Below are 19,025 nucleotides of genomic sequence, written 5' to 3'. Positions count from 1 at the left end.
ACACCAGAATCACTAAACAGAACAGGGTGGGACAGGAATACATAACTATCTCTGAGAGAGAGGGGAGCCAGCACGATCTGAAATTGGCATGCATCATATAAAAAGTGAAAATTCCCAGATTTATTCCAACTGTACTATAATGAAAAAAATGAGATTTTTAGCAAATAATTGATCAATTTTTTGAGCTACCCCTGCCAACGTCACGGCAAATCTCAATAGGGGGGTCCTACTCTATATTATGTATTTCATGTGCCATGCGGCCTCCTAGATAAAGTTAAAAGCAGAACCATAATGGAGCACACATACCTGTAACCTGTATATATAACCGCTTCTATGTTGCAAAAGAGGCAATTGTGGATAGAGACCAGCCCAGGTCCCAGCATGTGGAGCAAGCTCTACACATACCAGGACTATATCAGAACTGATCCTCCCAGTGCCAGACTGCAACCATTGATAAAAGGCGGACCAGATCCAAGATGGTGCTTAATTAGCATTGCCTGTGGAAAGGGGTGAGGTAACTGAATATGAACAGCTACCAACAGGAGGAATACATTGCAAACCAAAATCAGGCGTGCATAGCATGGTGGTGACCAGCCACCAGAATTTGTAGCATAACTATCTCTGGCAGTGGTCAACAGACAGGAGGGGAAATAAGAAGGGTGTGGTGTCTTCCCATTGGTTGTAGCTGAATGATGGTAACTTCACCTGGAAGACACATGCCACCTACAGTCAGCCAGTGATACTGCAGATCCCAAGGAAACCCAGCACAGTGGATGAGCGGAGCCTGTGCCCACCAGGGCCGCTGGCATAGACTCCTCTCCAATCACCAGCACTATCCATGGCAGGAACATGGCATCGCCTGGTGACTGAAGTAGAAGTCGCTGGAGCGGACTCCAGTTGGGACGTAACAAAAACATACTGATTGCATTGGCTACAGAAGAATATCTAAACTACTGAAGGTTCCAATGAGCACTGTTGAGGCCATAATCTGGAAGTGTAAAGAACATAATTTCACAATAAACAGGTCCCAACCATGTGCTCCACGCAAGATTTCAGATAGAGGAGTGAAAAGAATTACCAGAAGAGTAGTAAAAACATGTGGAGACCTACAGTAAAACTTTGAATTGTTTATTTAAAAAAAACAACAAATAATACACTCAACCTTCATGGCCTATATGCACGCTCACCACACAAGACTCCATTGCTGAAAAAAAACATGTTCAAGCACATTTAAAGTTTGCTCAACAACATTTAGACAAGCCTGTAAAATACTGAGATAATATAATCTGGTTTGATGAGATCAAACTTTAACTCTTTGGATGCAATAATACAAACCATGTTTGGTATCCAAAAGGCACTACATATCACCTTCAAAACATCATACCAACAGTGAAGTTTGGAGGTGGGAACATCATGGTGTGGGGCTAATGATCGGCATATATAACTGGCAAACGTCATTTAATTGAAGGAAGGATGAATGGTGTAAGATGGCTGCCGAACATGTAATCGATGGGAAATATGTACTGCAGAGGTGGTTGCCCTCTGTAATGTAAACCCGGGTGTAAGCTATAGCACAGTTCGTACTAAGAGAACTGTTACGGTGCATCAGAGCAGAGTTTAACGAGCAGACAGAGATGGATAAGATGAAACAAGCATGGACATTTCAGCAACACAATTTCAAGCACACAGCCAAGGAAACCCTCAATTGGTTTTAGAGAAAAAAAATAAAGCTGCTAGAATGGCCCAGCCAATCACCTGACCTGCAATCACCCGACCTGAGTCCAATACAAAAATGATGGAAGGAACTAAAGCTCAGTGTTCATAGAAGGAGCCCACTTAACCTTCAGGATTTGAAGAGTGTTTGTGTGGAAAAATGGACCAAAATCTCAACTGAGCAATGCATGCGCCTAGTTTCTCCATAGAGGAAGTGTCCTGAAGCTGTCATCATCAACAAAGGCTTCTGTGCTAAGCATTAATTAAATTTCAGTAAGCGTGTTCAATATATTTTCCCTGTGTTATTTCTCATTATTACGCACAAAACAATTTTTGGACGTCTATGGTTTGATTTCTTTGCCTGTGTGGATTGGATGGGTTGTTATGGACATCTAGTGAGAAATTCATGTCAACAGCAGCTTTCGAAATATATTTCCTTATTGATGACGTGTTTAATACTTATTTCACCTGCTACATTTCATTTTACTTTTTGTGGCCGGGATCACACAGTGAAATCCGAGACAAAGAATTCCAATCTCAAGAAGTTCAAATAAATGTGATACAACCGTCGAGTGCAACTTTGGTGGCCGTTGTATTGATGCCGTGTGTGTGACTTAGTCTTTTGGTTTTGGCTGTAGGGATACACTGTCACTGTAAGTTGAACTTGGCCTGGAAGAAGTTTACTTTTTTTTATGCACTTTTATACAACATATTTTACATCTATGGTAATTTTCTTGGTTAGCACTACACACAGCTGCTTCCCTACAAGAGGACTGGATACAATCTACAAAAATGAGACGTCAGGACATCTCAATCAATGCTTTAAATTAACAGCAATCGTTTCTGTTGTGCTCAGAGGACATTCCAGGGAAGAGAAAGAGAAAATAATGACTTCTTAAGCGATTTTCGACCCACATGTGTGGGGTTTCTTGGAAATGGTCGGCTCGCTTTCACTGGGGAGGGAGCTGCTCTTGTCAAAGAGAAAAGAATAACTGGCAAGAACGCCGTCATTCAGATGTGTTTTCCTAGAAGGGTCACGGATTTTCTCAAAAGACCATCCACTTGGACGTCATATTGCTACAAATCGAAGACCAAAAGACTAGATTGGGGGGCTACCAAAAAGGAAGGCAGACTAAGGATAAAATAATGAATTATAAAATGAAACATTGCTTGTGCATAGGGCAGACTGAAGGAATAAATCTACATCACAAAAAGTAAATGTACTAAAAAATACAGATCTGGAGATTACAGCTATACAGAAATATGCCAATGTATGTAAAGCACTGTGGAATTAATAGCGCTATATAAATGAATAAAATTATTAAATATGTGATTGATTAAATATTATCTTAGTAGGGGAAAGCAAGAAGAGCGAAGGGACAATACTTAGGAGACCTGTCTGCTTTCCTGACTTAGTAAATACTTGTATTCCTCTTCAAATAATTGATTATTTTTTTTTCCTTTTTGTGGATAAATTGGACAGGTACATTCTCTGTACACCGACAACGTCATCAATAATTGGCTGCGTAGGGGATACACCCTGCTTGATAAGGGGAATGGTAGTGCCAAGGTGTCCCTTTATTCCTTAAAGGGTTATCTAGGACTATTTTTATCTTTATCTCATAGGGCTAGGAATGGATATGAAGGTAGTTATTAAATAATTTTAGATTTTGAAAGATCCAACTTTTAATGGATTCATCGATACCAAATTGGCTTATTTATTTTCCTTTGACAATAGAAAAAGGGGAAAATTGAAACTTTGATTATTTTTTAGTTTGCAACAATTTTTAACTATTGGCTTATATCTTTAATTCCCCTAGGGCCCAACATGTTGTACAATACACTGCTAATACTTATATGCTAATACATATATGCTAATAAGGTCAAGTTAACCATCTCCTATGAAGCCCAGCCACATCTGGGCTATATGGGAATACGAAAATTACAGCAATTTGGACCTTCTGCAGGCCATTGTGACATCGACGTCCCAGGATCGTGTTATCCTGAATGGGATGCAATGAGGTACTAAAAGGACCACCTACTCCAAGATCTAACCACTTAAATGCTGATAAGGCATCTAACGGGTTCTGATCACAGCCGTTACGAGTCTGGTGTCTGCTGTTTAATGCTTCCAAAGATCACAGTGTTTGGAATAAGTGCAGTTCTGAGCCCGTTCTATACATCTACATCCAACATGTTGGAAAGGAATTAAAAATAATCTATCACCAATTTAATAAGTGTGGGCAACACCAGACTGGTTATCTATTAACAAAAGTGCTCAGATGTAACCCTACTGCCCCTCAAACGTCCTGATTTTCTTGCAAAAGTCAGGCCCGAACTTGTGTGGGCTCCTGACATGCAAAGCAGGATCCCACAACTCTTTACAGCCACTCTCACGGTGATGAAGCAGGATCTTTCGCTTTCCAATAACCAAACGCTGTCGGGTACTTTACTAAGCTGTTACCCAACAGTAACAGCTGGAATAATATTACCCTTCAGTAACAGCTTAATAAATACTTGACAGCACTGAGTTATTGGAAAGAGGACGATCCCGCTTTATCACTGTGAGACAGGCTGCGAAGGGTTGTGGAATCCTGCTCTGCAAGCTGGAATCCCCCAACCCAGATGTTCTAGCAGATGTCAGTCCCTTATGGGGGGCATTAGGGTTACTTATAATTAATTTTGTTAAAGGGGATCTGTCAGCAGTTTTTTGCTACCTCATCTGACGACAATATAATGTAGGCAAGGAGATTCTGAATCCAACAGTGTATCCCATAGATTACTGGGTGCAGCCCTTCTCACACAATCAAAAAATTGAGTTTTAAACATGTACCTGAGCCCTGGGAGCTGACCCTGCTCACACCAGGCTCTCAATAGAGATTGTGCATTGACTGTGAGGTATCAATCACAGCAGGGAAATTGTCAGACTGTTCTGCAGCTGCCAACTAGACCTAACAATGTTAATCACAGGGTTATAAAGCCATTAGTTTAAGTAAACAGTAGCACATACACAGATAAGAGAGACACAGTTGTTTTTTGTTTTTTAACCCCTACATCATGCTGTTCTCAGCTTACATAGGAAAAACCTTTTGACAGAGTCCCTTTAAAAGGTGATATCTAGAAAAAAATCGCCAATCTGGCCGTGTGTTTAAGCTTCACTTCACTCCTATAAAACTGATTAAACAACAATTCCTAACCTTTTATGAAACTTTCATGATCATAATACATTTTCTAAGTCCTTTTTGCCTATTAGTGCATATGTACATTATAAGAAGGGGCCTTTAGCCAAATCAGCTTCTACCAGCCAGATAATGGATGTCGCAGAATGTGCATTTGATGTACTGTATTCTCTGGATAAGGCTCTGTATTGGACACCCACTGATTAGAGATTTCTATCCAGCAGATAATGGGGTTGTCCACAATTCTTAGCAGAGTCATAGTAGGGCATAGTAGAACATAAAAGGTCACCTTCCATTAAAAAAAAGAAACCAATTGTTTCTCCCATTAACTGTTTTTCTTTTTTCAAGTATAGTATGAGGGGAAAAAATGGATGTTTCCATGATGCCAAGTCACAATAATTGGACTCCCATCAATTGGACTAGTCAATGTGCTGCAAAATCTATAATGATACAAAGTGGAACATATGAAAAAAATGATAACTTCAAAACTAATGATAAAAGTTTCAATTCTTGTTGTCTATTGCCTAACTGAAAACCATGTGCGGAAAAAAAAAGGGAAGCCAAATCTCTGTACAATATCCCTGCCAATGATGGAAAGTGAAGTAGTTATTATACAATCATGGTGAAAGTGCATCAATGTTACTCTCATGGGTCTCGGCTAGTGATGAGCTAGCACTTCCATGCTTGCGTACTCGGTACTCGTAACACGCAGCTGGATGCTCGGATTGGCACGACTCTTGTACAGAGTATATACAAAGTCAATGGGAGACTCAAGCATATTTCCAGAAGATTTCCCATAAAAATGCTTGTGTTCCCCGTTCACTTCTATTATTCTCGGGTATTCAAGACGCACCCATCCAACTGCTCATTATGAGTACAGAGCACCCGAGCATGGTAGTGCTCACTCATCACTAGTATTGGCTCAAATATATGATATAGGATAATGGAAGTTGCTTACTGCGATGTACACAGGAGTTAAGTATACGCAAGTGAAATAGGAAGAATGTAGATTCAAGAAATATGAGGAAGAGGACACCAACCAAAGAGGTTGCCCAAATGCCACACACAGAAAGAATAAGGTATGGTGCAGCACGTTTTATTATGTAGACGGAGATTTTTTTTTTTGTTATTGTGTCCTGTACATTCTTGTTTAGTGTATGAGAATTCAAGTACTTCATCCATATAGGACGCTTGCACCACTGGCGTTCGGGACAATTGCTTTTCAGTTTTGGTGCTAAAAGGAAAAGGCATTACACAATTAAACCTTTCATGGCTGAAGGGAAAGCAACTTACTCTTCGTGTTCGTTCAACATCTCCACAAGGCAGACGCTTGACAAAATCAATACCAGTAAGAGGAGTTCCAGTCGGGGGAAGCAAAATGGATTCATCCATCATTAGGTATTCTACGTTCAGTGGCTTGTTCTAGAAAGAAATCATAAAATAGTCTTCAAGCTCAGTCATAATCTCATCCTAAACAGATAGAAATGCTACTGTACATACAGATGTTCTGCATCAACCAGACATGCGTACGTGATGCTTGTAGAAAAGAATGGATTGTGACCGGAGATGGAAGTGACAGTACTTCAAGGTGTATTATCAAGTTTGAAAGTTAAAAGTTCCTGATCACTAGGGGTCAGACAGCTCGGACGAGGCCCAGGTGAATGGAGTGGTGGTTGACCATACTCATCTCTTCTTCATTCATTATCTTTGGGACCACCGGAAATGGCCAAGTGCAATGTTAGTCTGGTTTTCGACCACCAATTCATTTATACGTGGCTTCTTTCGAGCCCTAGCTCTAGGGATCGGTAGAGGTTCCATCGGTCAAACCAGAGCGACTGTGAAGTTGTCCCCTATTCTACGGATAGGACATCACTTCTAAACTTGGTATAAGTCCACCATCAATTTCAAGTCAATGTTTGTTTTTTTAATTTTTAAATAGGTGAATAAAAATTCTGCTGAGTGATAATCAACACAGGCACTGGACACAGAACGCAACCCCTTTATCGGCCTCGCCATTATTTTCTTTGCTTTTATTCCTTCAACTGCATTTTTCATTAAACAAATGGAAAGAGAGGGTGAATTACGCTTTTATGTTGTGTGTTTTATTACATGTCAGGCTCTGTGTATCTCTGTGGGTTTGTCCACACCATGACCGTTCCCAGGAGTGATCTACCATTTGTAAGGACACTCTCGGCACAAAATGACTCATCAAACCAAATATATGTGCTTGGTGCACCCTTAGTGTGGCCAAAGTTTAGGTGCACCTTCCCACATCCTTGTTTTTCCTACATCTCCTTTATCCCCTCTGCTTTGATTGACAGCTTTGACTTTTTGGCGTCAAAGAAAAGTGGCGATAGATGGAAAACAAGTAGGTGGAGAGGTGCACTTAAATGTATAGCCCTGCCATGATATACTGAGCATCTGGAGTTAGTTTGAACAGTCCAGCTGTGCAGACAAGAGTCCCTGTAATATAGCACTACCTTGTCCACATAGATCTTCGGTCCATGCACACTGACCATCATTGTGTGGTCAACTATGCACCCGGACAGCACTGGGACTACAAATACTTTCATCTGAATATAGCCTATAAGTCATTCTTAATACAAGATATGAAAGTAACAGCCCAGACTGCTCGCCCCAAAGGGGTTTAAGGGCGGGCAACATGACTAAGGAGGGATGCTAGGCCAGTGGGAATAGCAAGGGGTTAAGTTTAGAATGCACTTTGCGTGGGGAAACTTGGAGGGTGGGGTTATAGGAGCAGTTGGGTCATGGTGTCCCTATGATTGGTCAGGGGGAGGTTAATTATAGGCAGGGTGGATTGATTTAAATCACGCCGATTTAAATCATGATTTAAATCACGATTTAAATCAAAAGTTTTTTTTCTATTTAAATCGGATCGATTTAAATCATGATTTTAATCATGATTTAAATCACTGATTTAAATCAAAAGGTTTTTTTTTTAATATAAATCACGATTAAAATGAGAAGTGAGAGCAGTGTGCATGTGCGCCCATAGTTACACGGACGAAACTAGGGGCAACGATCTAACGCCAGGGTGAGGGGGGGACCCCAAAGTAAGTAAAAATCTTTTTTGTTTTACTATATGGCAATAGGTAGGTGTTTACAAGCAGCATGTCTTAATTGTATAAACTATTAATAGCCTCCACATTTTGTTCATACTGCCCCTTTAATTCCACACTTCTAGCTTGGTTTCAGTTTTGGTTTGGTTTCTTTTTCCCTGCATTCAGTTGACATGCCCAAACTTGTTGGATAGTCAGCAGTACTTGGCTCAGGCTGTAGTAACATCAGCAGTGCTTGGCTCAGGCTGTAGTAACAATCAAACTTCATAAGTGATCTGTGTGAGCCATGGCAGCAGGTCGTAAGAGAGACCCTATTTGGGTTCATTTTGTTGAGATGCCAGCAGCAGATCTTGGAAAGAAAGGTGCAAGAGCAAAGTGCAAATACTGTCAAAAGGATATCCAAGGACTTGTTTGCCGTTTGAAATCACATTATGAAAACTGCAACCAGAAAGGAAATGAAGATGTTGATAGTGATACAACTAATGTCAATGAACCCCCACAGCTTCTTATGCACCAGGAGCCTAGTGGTAAGTCTGGCAATTAATTTACAACCTATTTTTTTAACAGACATTTTACTGGGATGGTTAAAATCTATGAAAAGAAAAATTTCTAGCACTGGTAGTTCTGGAGTATAGAATTTAAATTTATGTTAAGGCAATATTTCACAGAAAATTAACGCTAAAGGACATGTGCACCTTTATTTTTTTAAGGTGCACATGTCCCCCCCCCCCGCAGCGCTCTTACCTCCGATCCCCGCAGCGCTGAGATCTGTGGCTTCGTTTTGACCGTCCGCCTCCCGTCCTCCGGTTGCGACCTACTCGCAGTGATCCAGCGGCGTGACGTCAGCGGGCCGCGCGCTCCATTGAAATGAATGGAGGCGCGCTCGCGGATGGGCAGAACGAAGCCACGGATCCCCGCAGCGCTGACATCGGAGGTAAGAGAGCTGCGGGGGGAGGACATGTGCACACTGTGACTGGCTGCACCTTAAAAAATAAAGGTGCACATGTCCTTTAAGTAAAAATAAAGTGTGTATACGCTTATTTTTTTTATTGTAGGCTGCAATTCACTTTTGAAGTCTGCCAAATTGACCATTTTAAAAAAAAAACATTTTTAAAACTTTTGTGACATAATTTTTTTCAGTTGCTGAGGCTCTGATATTAGTTACCAGTATTACAGCAACCTCACCGGAAAACTTGAGTAGCATAACTTTTGAGACAGCCCTTATAGGACGAGGACCATTACATTGTTCAAAAAGTTTGTTTCAATATTTTCGTTATATTTCTTCAAATACGCAGTCGATTTATATTTTTAATTTCTGTGCTTTCAGGGTCAAATATGGCTTGTGCTGCACGTAACAATCAATATCTGGGTACAACTTCAACAAAGCATCCCAAAAAAAACCTTTGCGTGCAACAAAGTGTAGAAAAATTCATCTTAAAGATTACGACGAGCCAGAAAGAACATTTTGATGAATTAATTGCTAAATTCATATTTGCAACCAATTCTTCTTTCCGACTAGTTGAGCACCCATTGTTTGTACAAATGATCGAAGGAATTAGACCAGGCTACAAACCACCAAGTAGATTTGATATCTCAGGAAAACATCTTCAGGCTGTATACGACATAGAAAGAGCGGCTTGTACAAAATATTTGAAAGACAAGGTTGTTAACATGAGCTTGGATGGTTGGAGCAACATCCACAACGACCCCATAATTTGCACTTGTGTCACAACAAGATGGTGAAACTTACCTTACAGACACAATCGACACATCTGGAAATTCACATACTGCTGAATATTTACTTGAAATTGCTAAGAACTCAATTCACCAATGCCAAGAACAGTTTGGATGTAAAGTAAGGAGCTTAGTTACTGATAACGCAAGCAATGTGGCAAAAATGCGAGCGGAACTGGCACAGGATGACACAAATGTCATTACATACGGTTGTTCTGCCCATTTGTTGCATCTTTTGGCAAAAGACCTGCATATTTTGGGTGTCAAGGAACATGTTGTAGAAATTGTTAAATATTTCCGCAATAATCATTTTGCACATGCAACCTGCAAGGAAATGGGAGGACTGAAGTTGGTTCTACCACAAGATGTTAGATGGAATACCTTGGCTGACTGCTTGGAACTGTTTATTAACAACTGGTCAAAATTACTGTCCATTTGCGAAACACATCGGGATAAAATTGATGCTAATATACGAAGCAAAGTATTAAATCTTGGTGTGAAGAGAAATGCCGAGGACCTTTTGGAAAGGTTAAAGCCAATATCGATTGCGTTGGATAAAATGCAGAAAGATACTGCAACCATAGCTGATGCCACAGAAGTTTGGAAAGATTTATAAGGTTCTCTAGATCTCTTGAACCTCTCAAACAATGTAAAGGTTGCAATACAGCACCGCAAGGACCAAGCATTAAAAGAAGAACACTATTTAGCCAATATCTTGCATCCCATCTACAGAGGGAAAAAATTATCTGAGGCGGAAATCAACTCTGCAATGGAGTGGCTCGCCAATACTAACCATGACATTGTGGCAACTGTGCTGAAATTGAAGTGTGAATCTGCACCATTTCAAAAATACATGTTTGCAGATAACGTCGTTAATGAACTAAAACCACTGGACTGGTGGAAGTCGCAATCACTTGTTCTTCCAGCAAAGATAATAAATCTAGCTACTCAGCTACTGACTGCATCGGCTTCATCCGCAGGAGTAGAGAGATTGTTTTCTTCATTTGGTTTTGTGCACACAACAGTCCGAAACCGCTTAGGAACTGCTATAAAGCAGGACAACTGGTTTTCCTATTAAAAGTCCTAAATAAACAGTAGGCTTAAAGGACTGATGTATTCACTGAAGATGTTTGCTTACTTCAAACGTTAGAGATAGGCTATTGTTAAAAAGTACTTAGGGTACCTTCACACTTAGCGATGCAGCAGCGATCCGACCAGCGATCTGACCTGGTCAGGATCGCTGCTGCATCGCTACATGGTCGCTGGTGAGCTGTCAAACAGGCAGATCTCACCAGCGACCAGTGAACAGCCCCCAGCCAGCAGCGACGTGCAAGCGACGCTGCGCTTGCACGGAGCTGCCGTCTGGAAGCTGCGGAGACTGGTAACTAAGGTAAACATCGGGTATGGTTACCCGATGTTTACATTAGTTACCAGCGCACAGCTGTGTGTGCAGGGAGCAGGGAGCCGCGCACACTGAGCGCTGGCTCCTTGCTCTCCTACCATAGCTACAGTACACATCGGGTTAATTAACCCGATGTGTAATGCAGCTACATGTTCAGAGAGCAGGGAGCCGCGCACACTGCTTAGCGCTGGCTCCTTGCTCTCCTAGCTGCTGTACACATCGGGTTAATTAACCCGATGTGTACAGCAGCTACATGTGCAGAGAGCCAGAGCCGGCAGCACAGGCAGCGTGAGAGCTGCAGAGGCTCGTAACTAAGGTAAATATCGGGTAACCACCTTGGTTACCCGATGTTTATCTTGGATACAGCTTACCTCAGCTGTCAGATGCCGGCTCCTGCTCGCTTCATTTGTCGCTCTCTCGCTGTCACACACAGCGATCTGTGTGTCACAGCGGGAGAGCGGCTTTGAAGAAAACGAACCAGGGCTGTGTGTAACGAGCAGCGATCTCGCAGCAGGGGCCAGATCGCTGCTCATTGTCACACACAGCGAGATCGCTAATGAGGTCACTGCTGCGTCACAAAAAGCGTGACTCAGCAGCGATCTCGGCAGCGAGCTCGCTGTGTGTGAAGCACCCCTAACTCTCTGTAGTTCAATTCTGAGTGTTTAATAGTGCAAATAAAAATTATTAGGTTTCATAATCAACTGTTTTAATATTTTTATTTGTGTAAAACAATTAGATTTGCAAAAAGACAAAGTTTTGCTTGTGTACAACTTGATTAAAAAATCTGATTTAAATCAAATGATTTAAATCAAAAAAATCTGATTTAAATCAAAAAAATCTGATTTTTTTGATTTTTTTTAAAAAATCAAGATTTTTATCCACCCTGATTATAGGGTAGTATATAGGGCAGGGCTTCGGAATGTGGTTAGTCATTCGATACCTGGCAGACATCCAGAAAAATCTCGCCCACCCGCCCTATTTTGGGAATTTTGGTGATTGACGTGGGGAGATGGGTATGAGTTTGCTTTGTCGCAGCAGTAGGCAGAAAGGAGGGGTATTTGAAGGTGGTAGATTGCACAAAAGAGCAAGGAAGGTAACACAGTGCAGGAACTGGTTACCCCTAGTGGTGCAATGGTATGGTTGGTTTTAATGTGGGTCCCTGCTGAGTTAAGGTCTCAGCAGGATATTGGTTGGACAACACTCAGCTAGGTGCCCACAAGCTGGTGTGGTGCAGCTGATGGCAGGTGGTGGAGCTGGTGTTGCAATCGAGCACAAATGGTAACCTTCTCTTACCCCTCCTCCTTTTCGGGTGGTTATGTCACCATTATTTTGATGTATGTTATTTATTGTTTGTTGCTAATTAATAAAAGGGGCTACTGTGGCCTTTTACATCCAATGTCACGCAGCCTTTGTGTCTTAATTTTAGGTCAGAATTCGGGAAATGGGGGTGGGGTGGTGGTTGGTATGGTAAGGTAAAGCCCTCAGATACACTTTCCGGAGTCATGACCATGATATAAATAAAGCAGGCGATGTTTGGTCTGTGCTTGGTTTACTGGATCTGCTGCACTTCCAGTTGGATTCCATGTCCTGAAGTTGTCACTGGTGTTTATTGTGGATTTATGCTGTACTTGAGTAATACGTGACACCAATAAAAGTAATGAATGGGCCAGAGTCTGTTTAAGAATATTGCACACAAGGACGTGTAAGTTCCTGGTAAAGCAAGCCTGCAAAGCATTTTCAAAGGAACTACTGTTTACCGAGTCTTAACAGTTCCTTCTAAAGGTTAAAGTATTATTTCAGCACGTGTGTATGTGATCACTGAAATATAAGGAACAAACTAACTACACAGCAATCTGTGATCTACCCCGCGTGTAACACCAGTATTCTGGAGAAACAAAAAACAGAAACATCTGTGCACATAGGGCTCACCCAACAATAGGACCACCGCTAACTGCGATATAGTTACACTGAGCTTACAGCACTTTGGTCATACATGCTGCTGCCGGCACATCCTCCCTATTGTCGGTATGGTATGAATCCTCCAGAGATCCACTATGTGGCTCTGCTATCCAGCATCGGTCAGTGTGGCTATACTATACCGTCACAATGATGTCACCAACAAGTGACAGTGGTCACCGATGCTGGACAGCAGAGCCACAAATCCCTTTAAAATACAGTTTATTTAGATAATATTAAAATCGCCCAGGTGATTAATCCAATATTCAAACAATATATTGATATAAAATAGGGTGTTCATATAGATCCAGGGTAGTTAATACCATAATATATGCAGGCAGATGTAATACAAATATCAATCCAGTACACACCTATACTATAGTGACCCTAATATGTCACGGTGTCTGATTCTGCCTGTCAACGGAGGGTATGACACCCTAACTTAGCTGGGCGCCCCCGTTCCTCGATGGCCAACCCTCACTCATCCTAAAAAAAACCCTACCAATTAATGATAAATGCTGTGCCTAAAGATTTTTTTCAACTAACCGGAGTTATAAAAACTTCATAATTGATCATATCAGAGGATCAATACCTCAACATCAAACAACAGGTACAGAAATAGAACACCTGTTACCACTATATGCCAACAGGAGTTATAAAAATCTTTTTTTCCTTCATTGATCATATCAGAGGATAAATACCTCCACATTAAACAAACAGGTACAAAGATGAAATGCCCATTACCACAATATGCCAACAGCATGCAAATAATAAATACTGCACATACTAATTTTCACAACTAATAGAAGTTATCAGAGGATCAATACCTCAATATCAGTAATCCAGGTACAGGAATAGAACTCCTGTTGCCACAATGTGCCCACAGTATGTTAATCCAAATATAATGAGGATAAAGATACTTCCCTCAAGCTGATGCTATGTGCATGGCCTCGACACGTTTCCCCGCCCGTCATCGGATCATCAGGAGGCCCAGGAGAAAAGATGTGAGAAGGAAGATTCCAGCATCATGTATGGTAGTTTAGGGTAGGGTACACTACCATACATGATGTATGGTTTATTATTGGTGTATTGTGGTAATGGGTGTTTCATCTTTGTACCTGTTTGTTTAATGTGGAGGTATTTATCCTCTGATATAAAAAAATCTTTTTTTCCTTAATTGATCATAACTCCTGTTGGCATATAGTGGTAGCAGGTGTTCCATTTCTGTACCTGTTGTTTGATGTTGACGTATTGATCCTCTGATATGATCAATTATGAAGTTTTATAACTCCGGTTAATTGAAAAAAATCCTTAGGTACAGCATTTATCATTAATTGGTAGGGTTTTTTAGGATGAGTGAGGGTTAGCCGTCGAGGAACGGGAGCGCCCAGTTAAGTTAGGGTGTCATACCCTCCGTTGACAGGCAGAACCAGACACAGTGACATATTAGGGTCACTATAGTATAGGTGTGTACTGGATTGATATTTGTATTACATCTGCCTGCATATATTATGGTATTAGCTACCCTGGATCTATATGAACACCCTATTTTATATCAATATATTGTTTGAATATTGGATTAATCACCTGGGCGATTTCAATATTATCTAAATAAACTGTATTTTAAAGGGATTTGTATTTCACGTTTGTAAACCTATTCTTAACATTCCCACTAGCATTTAATTTTGTTAACTAACAGTAGAGCCACACAAGCAGATCCAGCCTTCTCCAGTGGATTTATGTGTAAAGCTGTGGCCACATGGGGCTATGTGTGAGTCCTCGCATGACACTCGGCTCACGCTCGCAGCACAGCGGGAGCCAAGGGTCATGCGACTGTGGTACGATTCTGAGATCAGAGCACAGCTGCGGGGGGGGTGGGGGGCCACGGCGCTGCGGAGGGAGGGATTTCTCTCTTTATCTCCTCCGTTGCCGGCTATTGTGATTCTTGCACTGCACTTGCAGTAAACCGCTGTAACACGTGTGCAGTGCAATGTTTCTCTCGCCCCACAGACTTAAAAGGGTTCGAGTGGAACTAAATCGCATTCCACCCGCAGCATGCTGTGGAGGGGCGGGCCAGCGCTGTGGAAAAGAGGGAGGGATTTATCTCCCTATCTCCTCCGTTGCCGGCTGATGCGAGAATCGCGCTGCACTTGCATTACACCAGTATACTGCAAGTGTAATGCGTTGTTTCTCTCGCCCCATAGACTTGAATGGGTGCGAGTGAAACAATTGCATTCCACCCACAGCATGCTGCGACTGTTTTCTTGGTCCGATTAGGGCTGAGAAAACAATTGCTCGTGGGAGCTGCCCCATAGAGTAATATTGGTCCGAGTGGAATGCGATTTTTTTATCGCATTCCACTCGCACCACTTTTCTCGCCGTGTGTCCTAGGACTAACACTAGGCATGGCATTTCATATATAATGCACCACTACACCCAGGAGTGAGCCTCTGAAGCGTAATATTACTAGATTTTAACATTGTCACATTAAAATGAAATAAAAACATTACATATTGTCCTTATTTCAATCATAAAACTCATACAATTCCTTAAAATTAAGCAAAAATTTACTGAGTGCAGTCGCTTAATAAAGGGAATCTGTCAGCAGGTTTTGGCTATATAATCTGAGTGAAGCATGATTATAGGGGCAGAGATGTGCAGTTTTGACAGAATCCTTTTTTGTCTGATGTAGATATAGCAGAGCCAAAACTTCTGTGCGGAGTATAATCCCACCAACACTCATGATTGGCAGCTTCCTGTGTGCACTGTGAATTGTCAGCGAACTCACCCCAATTACCTCACCCCACTGTACATTGTAAGCTCATATGAGCAGCGTTGTCATTATTTTTGCTTTAATTATTGTATTTTCTTTAACTGTTACATATGAAAATTTATTTGTATATGAACCTCTGAATTGTAAAGCGCTGCAGAATATGTTGGCGCTATAGAAATAAAGATTATTATTATTATTAGTAAGATTGCTTGACTGGCCTGCACGTGAGAACTAGTCCGCTCTCTAGTGATAATCTCCTGCTGATAAAACACTGATTGTATTGAAACTATGGTACCCAGCCTAATAAGGGACACATCCCTGTAATCAGGCTCTCTGCCCTTAAGGTCCAGTCACACTAAGCAACTTACCAGCGATCCCAACAACGATCGGGATCGCTGGTAAGTTGCTAGGAGGTTGCTGGTGAGATGTCACACTGCGACGCTCCAGCGATCCCACCAGCAACCTGACCTGGCAGGGATCGCTGGAGCGTCGCTACACAAGTTGCTGGTGAGCTCATCAGCAACCAGTGACCAGCCCCCAGCGCCGCGTGGAAGATGCTGCGCTTGGTAACTAAGGTAAATATCGGGTAACCAACCCAATATTTACCTTGGTTACCAGCGCACGCAGCTACACGTGCAGAGAGCAGGGAGCAGCGCACACTGAGCGCTGGCTCCCTGCTCTCCTAGTTACAGCACACATCGGGTTAATTACCCGATGTGTACTGCAGCTATATGTGCACAGAGCAGGGAGCAGCGCACAATGCTTAGCGCTGGCTCCCTGCTCTCCTAGCTACAGCACACATCGGGTTAATTAACCCGATGTGTCCTGCAGCTACATGTGCACAGAGCAGGAGTCTGCACTGACAGTGAGAGCGGCGGAGGCTGGTAACAAAGGTAAATATCGGGTAACCAAGGACAGGGCTTCTTGGTTACCCGATGTTTACCGTGGTTACCAGCCTCCGCAGAAGCCGGCTCCTGCTGCCTGCACATTTAGTTGTTGGTGTCTCGCTGTCACACACAGCGATCTGCGCTTCACAGCGGGACAGCAACAACTAAAAAATGGCCCAGGACATTCAGCAACAACCAACGACCTCGCAGCAGGGGCCAGGTTGTTGCTGGATGTCACACACAGCGACATCACTAGCAACATCGCTGCTACGTCACAAAAGTTGTTCGTTAGCAGCGATGTTGCTAGCGATGTTGCTTAGTGTGACGGGGCCTTTACACTATGCTGCTCTCAGATTAAATCAGTTGTCTAGCCTTATCACAAAAGTCTGCAATCACTTTAGGAGAGTCTATACTGCAGACATTTGAATCCTCACATAGCGCTGTAAGGATTCTCCGGTGCCAGCAGCAAGACCAAGCGATCATGTGACTGTCAGTATGCAAAATGTATAGTCCAGGCCATATTCTGACAAGACAAGCATGGCCTCGTTCAGTTCACTTGTAGTGAGCGAGACTGTGAACATCTCGCTGGAATGTAGCCAGAAGTATGTAAATCTCCGTCATGACCGATTCATCTCGCCGCTGGCAGCGGAGAATCCTCACACCAAGCATAGAGTGGCTGCAGATTTTGTGGAATGAGTGGACAACACCTACAAATAGAAAAAGCCTGTTGACAGATTCCCTTCAAAAGTGAAGGATTTCCTGTGACTTTGCATATGGAAAATCAGCAGTAGATCACAATAGCAGGCAAGTGCTTGAGATTTACAAAAAATTCTAATCCACGTGCTGCCGACATTTTCTACCTAAAAAAAAAAAAAAACAAGCATGCTGCGGACACTTAAAAATGAAATCAATTGTCATGCTTTATTTCAGAAATCAATGCTACACATGAAAATAAGCAACTTTGTAATGTATCTTATAAGACAAATCTGCTTCTTTCTCTGCCAGAATTGATCAGTCATTATCAAAATTCTCCATTCTGATGTCAAATCTGAATTCAGTGAATACTTTACCATTATTGATGGTACTGATGAGATCTATGATGACAGGAAGAGCTAAATTCAGAGGGAAAAGTTATAGGCAGAGCTCCGCCCCTCCTACCGCTTCTATCTACATAGAATCTCATCAGCACCAACCGCCATCTCCTATCTCAGTACCTCAGAATTGAGAATTTTGATAATGACTGATCAATTCTGGCAGAGAAAGAAGCAGATTTGTCTGATAACATACATTACAAATATGCTTATCTTCATGTGCACTATTGATGTATGAAATAAAAACGACGGTTATGGTTGATGCCATAAGGATCAAATGTATTTCATCTGATTTTTACATATACATCACAATTTTTAACATACAAATGTACATAAGCAAATACATTTTTTTAACTGTTGATATAGAAATACTAGACATGGGAGAATAAATTAGAAAATAACTGAATTCTAAAAAAAAACTTTTCAAAAATCCGCATTAGCCAAAATGCTAATTTTTTTGTAATTCACTTCCATGCATCTTCGGCATTACTTGCATATGTTGGCTGACATTTTTCTGAACCATACAGGGTCTTCAAAAAATTAAAAATAAATAAATAAATAACTTGTACTCTCCTAAGGGTCAAGCACACATGGCTAGTGATACAGAGCGAGTGGAATGCGATGATAAAAAAAAAACCAACACATTCCACTTGGACCAATATTACTCCATGGGGCAGCTCCCATGAGCGTTTTTTTTCTCAACCCTAAATCGGACCGAGAAAACAATTGCAGCATGTTGCGGGTGGAATGCGATTCTGTTTCACTCGCACCCATTCAAGTCTATGGGGGCGAGAGAAACATCGCATTGCACTCGCATTACACCGGTGTAACAAGAGTCCAGTGCGATTCTCACATCAGCTGGCAATGGAGGAGATAGGGAGATAAATCCCTCCCTCCCCTCCGCAGCGCTGGACCTCCCCTCCGCAGCTGTTGTCTGATCACACGATCAGACCACAGTCGCATGACACTCGGCTCCTGCTTTGCTGCGAGTGTGAGCTGACTGTCATGCGAGGAGTCGCAGTAATCCTAGTGTGGTCTCAGCCTTACCGCTCACCTATCTGACCATCCGCATCTCACCACCACTCGTTCGGTCCTTGACGTATCTTCTGATGCCCCACTACTCATGCTGAAATCCTTCCAGCTTTCATGAGGACCGGCTGGGTACTGGACAAGCAGAATGTCACGGCACATGTCATGATGCTGTGACCTT

At 42.0% G+C, this 19,025-nt stretch overlaps 1 protein-coding gene across 6 annotated transcripts in view; it reads right to left on the bottom strand.

Moving 5' to 3' along the window:
* CLEC16A (C-type lectin domain containing 16A) overlaps positions 1-19,025 on the bottom strand; it is a 429,136-nt gene that overhangs the window by 237,176 nt on the left and 172,935 nt on the right. For all 6 annotated transcript variants that reach the window (XM_075317924.1, XM_075317919.1, XM_075317920.1 and 3 more), the window contains exon 17: positions 6,186-6,314. In XM_075317924.1, the coding sequence (XP_075174039.1) occupies positions 6,186-6,314 (129 nt within the window). The remainder of the gene's footprint in view (positions 1-6,185; positions 6,315-19,025) is intronic.

The sequence above is a fragment of the Anomaloglossus baeobatrachus genome, chromosome 7 (assembly GCF_048569485.1).
Source record: "Anomaloglossus baeobatrachus isolate aAnoBae1 chromosome 7, aAnoBae1.hap1, whole genome shotgun sequence".
NCBI classification, from domain to species: Eukaryota; Metazoa; Chordata; class Amphibia; order Anura; family Aromobatidae; genus Anomaloglossus; species Anomaloglossus baeobatrachus.
Note: the sequence above shows the minus strand (reverse complement) of the source record. Positions and strands in the feature narration are given on the sequence as shown.